A 6,617-nucleotide genomic window follows, 5' to 3' on the forward strand; every position below is an offset into this window, starting at 1 on the left:
ATTTTATCTAAAAAATTTCTATTTAATTGTTTAATTAATTTCTAATTTTTTTCAATAAAGGTTTTTTATTTTTTTTCTTTTATTTTAATCCTCAATATTTTTCCTATTTTAATTTTTTTTTAACTTGACAAAAGTATATTATTCAATTATTTTCAAAAAAAATATAAAGAAACATATTTCGAATTATTATGTTTTAGTTTTTCTTAATAAGTATATTTTTTTCCTTAAGATGGAGGGAGTATTCAATTGTGATAATTATGAATGAGTCAGCCACATATAAGCATCAGATCTGGGTCAAATTCACATTAATTGCTATGGTTCATTTTATTTTTTGACAGCTTTAATTTCTTATTTCCTCAATATTTTTTCCTATTTTAATTTTTTTAACTTTACATAAATATATTAACAATCTATATATTTATATTACTATTTTTTTTTCAATTTTGTCAATGAGGATCGAACGTAAAACTTCATGCATGTTACCCAAACTCCTCGCCACTAGACCAAACCTAGTGGTTTATATATATTACTACTTAAAAGAACACAATTCGACTCCTAATAACAACAAAATATTAATTTATAGATATCACGATTGCCTTGAATATTTTTTACCATTTATTTAATGTGTTGCATTACAAAATATAATAATTAAAAACAATATGTATATTAGGATTGCCAAGAATTTTATACGCATAGGACACTTACTTAATATTGTTGATAGTATGGGATATTCATCCTCTAGAAGCATTGTGATATAATTTGTTGATAATATAAATAGAGGAAGGTTATATTGACTCCAAGAGTAACTTTAAAGAGTTACTTCATATCTCCACCCTTGATTTTGTTTAAATCTAATGGACTAAAATTAATTCTCATTAATAATGACGGACTTCATCTTCCTCAATTATTTCTCATCATATTTATGATTTTTTTTTTACAGTTTTATAGTTTCCTTTATTATACTCAATATTCATTCTTTCCTTAATCATAATTTTTATACCACAATTAATAATTGTTAAAATAAGAAAAAAAGAAGCAATATCCACATATTCTTTCGAATCTCATGTGCATTGTGCAAGAATGATTTCTTAACCATGAAAGCAAAAAGAATGTGTCAAGTGACATTACATCTCTCTATAAATAACAAGTTGAATTTATTGATTTTTTTAACAGATTGAATTTGTTGATGATTTTATATAGGGACATGTAAACATTATCAAGAATGTCAAGTGTCATTCCTTAAGATTAATTGTAATCTTATATATGTTAAACCTAACCCTAAAGAAGAATATGTCAAGAACCTTTCTCTTCTTCTTCCTGACGATTTTGATCTAGGGACCTATATGTTGTTCTTTAATTGATAGAATAAAAAAAAAGTATTAATTTTGACAAAGAGGGAATCATAATGTTGTGAAGAATAATTAGGGAAGATGAGGTCTATGATTATTATTGAGAATTAAATTTACTCCATTAGATCTAAACAAAATCAAGGGTGGGGATGTGGAGTAACTCTTTAAAGTTACTCTTGGAGTCAATATAACCCTCCTCATATAAATAATCAGTAACAATCATGTGTAGTGTAATATAGAGGGAATCAACACAAGTGTTTATGTTGTTAAGTACTTATAACAAGGAACTTTAACATATTATTCTTAACTAGATTGATAAGTGGTGGGAACCAACCACAAATCATGTTTTCTTCTAACAGTCAACCCAAAAGATTCTGTCATGTCAAGGTCATTAGCCTTGTATCCATTAGGCATATTCCAATTAAAATGGAAAAGCAAATTTGCAAGTGAAATTTCTAAGTTAGCAATACCAAATGATATGCCAGGACATGTCCTTCTCCCAGCACCAAATGGTATAAACTGAAAATCAGCACCTTTGTAATCAACTGAACAATCAATGAACCTTTCTGGATAAAATTTCTCAGCATTAATCCAATATCTTGAATCTCTGCATATTGACCATGCATTAACAATTACCTTGCTTTTGGCTGGTATTTCATAACCATTAATTTCACATTTTTCACTAGATATTCTTGGAAGTAACAATGGACCTGGTGGATGTAAACGTAGTGTTTCTTTAATAACTGATCTCAAGTATTTCAGCTTGTGAAGACTTATTTCATCCACATTGCCTTTTTCGTTATACACACTTCTTACTTCAGCTTGAGCTTTCTTCATTACAAGTTGATTTTTAATTAATTCTGACATTGTCCATTCTAGAATTGTGAATGTAGTGTCGCTTCCAGCACCGAAAATATCCTGATCATAATTAATTAACATATTATACTAAATATGCATCTTTTATGCAGAAAAAAAAAGCAAGAGAGTGGAATTATTGTTTTCACAATTAATGATTATAATTAATTCATTCTCTTCTATTTAAATTATGTTTTGATAATTTTTCAATACAATAAAAAAATAAGTCTTACTTTGTGTTTTATGATCAAAATTAATGAATATTAAAATTAAAGGTCATGATTTGGAGTAGCTTTTATAACTTATTCTTGAAGTCAATATAACCCTCCTCATATATATCCGTGGACAGAGGCGGATCTTCTTGAGAGCCCGTGAGGTGTCGCGGAGCCTGTCAAAATTATTTTTTATTTCATAAATATAGGTATTTTCATGTAGTAGCAAAATTAACGTTTGTATATATATTATTTGATTCCAAAATATAGCAAAGTTCGCGGAGTAGGCTGGTGGTATTTAGGTATAGCAATGGGGCGGGGCGGAGACGGGTTTTGTCCTCCCAAACCCATAAAGTGGGTATTCCCCAAACTCATCCCAAATTTGAGCGGTGATAAAAAGGATAACCCAAACTCATACCCAACGGGGATCGGGTATCCCCAACGGGTTTCGGGCATCCCCGTTACGCTTCTTTTCACATGAATTTAGATTGTATTTTAGCTTTTTTTATTTTAAAAAAAAGTTAAATGTCAAAAATTATTTTCTCTCAACAATATTTTTTTAAATAAAGAAAAAAATAGAGAAAATAGTTTGTTTAATACTCAAATAAAAAATAAATAAAAAATATATGAATGTAATTTAAGAGATTGTTTAACCGTTTTTAATTTAAAAGATGTGTAATCTATTTTTTAGTATAAATGGAGCGGGTCGGGGATGGGTTCGGCGTGGGTATCAATGCACCCATTACCCGCCCCAATCCCATCTTTTGAAATCGGGAAAAACCCAAACTCAAACCCAGTCAACTCGGGTTTTCCCCGTCAAAATAGATATGGTTTGGGCGGGTACCCATAAGTATGGGTTTATTGTCATGCCTAGTGGTATTATCCCCTATCCACAACCTTTGGATCTTGGGTTGAACACCCTCTGGTTCCATTTTTTTATTTTTTTATTCTATTTTTTCACTGCACTCCCTAACATTTTAAGTAAGATCAGCCACAGCACGTGGAGGGATCAAATTAATAACTCAATATTAAACACTCTTTATAATGAAAAAAATTTAAATTAAATTAAAGTTGGGGGACTAAAATGACAAGAGAGTGAATATTCTAAACTAAAACCACCCCAAATTAACACCTAAATCAATCCCACTCTTCTCCCTCTTATCCTTTTTTTTTTTTGACATAATCTCCCTCTTATCCTTGAATTGTAATCAATTGAAGAAAGATTGAAGATGAATGCAGTTCCTCTATTTTCTCAACCTTCAACTACCCATGGTTTGTTTTTCAAAGATTCGGTAAGCTAAGTGTCCGGAAAATATTAGATACACAACGGAGAAGTGAGACTCAATAAGTTAACTACGGTACATGTCAACAAGAACAAATGGTTTCGTGATTAAAGATAACCTCTGAGACCACTTTGACTAACGAAAACTCGATTCAAGGACTTTAAAATGCTTTTTATTTTTAATGATTCCTGGAATACTATGACAGATAACGACACTTTCAAGTTTCAAGAACGAAAATGATTGTTCACTCAATACTAACAATATTAACATTTACCATTGAAAAAAAATTTAACATAGTACTTACCAAAATTGTTGCTTTCACAACGTTGTCTGATAAGGGATGTTCCAAATCACCATCCTTTTGCAGCTTCAAAAGAACATCAACAAGATCCTCCCCTGTTTCTTCCTCAGCCTTTGTTTCTAAATTCTTTTCTCTATGACTTCTTATAATGTTCTCTAGTATCTTATCTGTTTCTCTATGAATCTTCTCGATTTTTCGCCTTAATCCTGTAAGAACTGGAAGAATTCCAATTGAAGGATACAAATCAGCCAAAGAAAACCCTGCAGCTATCTTTGAAAGATCCTTCATAAGTTTCCTAAACTTTTCTTTATCTTCAACTTTTGCACCAAAAGCTTCTCTTGATGTTAATCCATAAGCCAATGAATCAAGCTTCTCACTAAGATTTATAGATGACCCTTCACACAAAATTATATCTTTAACAAAATTTGCCAATTCTTCTTCCCTTTGTAATCGAAAAGATTCAACGCGCTTTTGTGATAATAGCTCCATAGTACAAATCTTTCTCATCTGCCTCCAATATGATCCATGTGGTGAAAAAGTCATACCTTTAAATCCATAAGATATTATTTCAGCTGCAAGAAGTGGTGGCCTATTTGCAAAGTTGAGATCATGTGTTTTCATTACCTCTATAGCCATTTCTTGAGATGAAAAAACTATGCAAGAAAGTTCACCAAGCTGCATATGCATGAGAGGTCCATATTGTTGTGCTAATTTTGCTAGGGATTGATGAGGTAAGGCTCCAAGCTGGTGGATGTTCCCTATGAGAGGAAGCTTTCTTGGTCCTGGTGGTAATTTGGAGTTTGTTTTCTTGGTTGTTGATTTCCATGTAATTTTTATTAGTATGAACAAAAGGAAACCAAGGATAGATGATATGATAACTTGAAGCTCATACCCCATGGTTACTTTGGAAATTAACTCAACTTAAGTTTGTTTAAGGTTTTGGTGACCTCTTATAAAGAAAAGTTTTATGGGTGCACTTTGACGGAGTGACTGCGTTACTCATCTTAGTTGTTCAATCTAAAATTAAATATCGAGATTGATTACGGTTAATTTTGTTAATATGTAATCTGAAGAGTTTGGTCTAAAATTCAAGACTGTGATTTAAAACCGTGTTGTACTGTATGCTGCTTTTACAACAACCGATAATATTCCAAACATGAACAAGAGATTAATCTTACGAGTAACGACGATTTATTTTATTAAGGACCACTATCAACCAATAATATTTCTTATACACCGTCATGAAATTGAGGTATGTAGAGTACAACAATTATTATATTGAATTTTGAGTAATCACACAATAGAAATCTATATATATAATTCTTATATAGTTCTCCTACTATCAATCTTAACCCTAATCCACATCACTCATTTACATCCAATTAAATCACACAATAATGCCACATCACTTCCTTATATTATATCATTTCCATCTCTATTTTTTTTGTTTCCACATCACTTCCTTATATATTTTTTCAATATAATCAATATTATATCATTCTCATCTCTATTTTTTTTTTTTTATATTATATCAGTCTCATAATAAATAATAAAGAATTATGCTTCTCCAATTATCCAAAAATTGATGTCACAATATGTTACAATTTTCTACATTATTATTGAATTATACATCTCCAATTATCCAAAAATTGATGTTGTGATATTACATTTTTCTACATTATTATAACATTTCTTAGTGACAATGAAGATGAACATGGTTGGATTCTCTTTCAATATTTATCTCATTTAAATGTCAACCGTTTTCATAGAAACAACAAAGAGTTTATAATTTAGTCACACAAAAAAAATACGAAGATATACATTATTGACTTAATTACATTATAATTTTAGAGAAGAGTGAAGGTTATGCAAAAAGTTTGGTTATGAGATTGAAATATATAATAACCATTATCATTATCATATTTCATTCAATTTTAGTGTATCGCCTATGCGTTGCACTATTGCATTGGCTGGCACACCCCACCAAAAAAATAAATATATTTCATTCAATTTTGATGGTCCGTACTCATTCTCTATACATATAGGTATATATATTGGTTGGAGGAAGTGATAAGTACATCACTTTTATATTATTATTATTATTATTTTCATTTTATAATACTTATTGTTACAATTTATACTAATAATTTTTCAACATTATAATATAAAATACCACATAACACCTGTGTATCGCACGGGTGTGAGACTAGTAGAAAATTAACAAAATTATATTATGAGTTATTTATATTATTTATTTGTAACAATTTAGTTATTTATATTTTATTTTTCTATTTAAATTCTTTATATTTTATAATATATATATATATATATATATATATATATATATATATATATATATATATATATATCAAATTACACCGGTGTAACATTTGAGTAATGTTACACCGTTCAATAACGCTTTAACGGATGCAAATTTTACAAAATTCACTGTTGGATTGAAAGCTTATATCGTATATCTATGTTTAATTGTATAAAAATCTAAAATCGTTTGATATGTTTTTGAGATAGATCAAGATTAACGGTATTCAATAAAAACGCATAAACCATTAATCTTCATCGATCTCAATAACATATCAAACGATTTTATATTTTTGTA

At 29.4% G+C, this 6,617-nt stretch overlaps 1 protein-coding gene across 1 annotated transcript; it reads right to left on the reverse strand.

The window, feature by feature from the left end:
* Positions 1-1,163: 1,163 nt before the first annotated feature.
* On the reverse strand, positions 1,164-5,201 carry LOC123918883 (cytochrome P450 71D10-like). Its single transcript, XM_045971053.1, has 2 exons — positions 4,004-5,201; positions 1,164-2,267 (listed from the first exon to the last, which is right to left on the reverse strand). Exons 1-2 carry the CDS (start codon positions 4,895-4,897, stop codon positions 1,653-1,655), a joined length of 1,509 nt encoding a protein of 502 aa, XP_045827009.1. The 5' UTR covers positions 4,898-5,201; the 3' UTR covers positions 1,164-1,652.
* Positions 5,202-6,617: the final 1,416 nt, after the last annotated feature.

Source organism: Trifolium pratense, linkage group LG3 (assembly GCF_020283565.1).
Source record: "Trifolium pratense cultivar HEN17-A07 linkage group LG3, ARS_RC_1.1, whole genome shotgun sequence".
Lineage (NCBI taxonomy): Eukaryota > Viridiplantae > Streptophyta > Magnoliopsida > Fabales > Fabaceae > Trifolium > Trifolium pratense.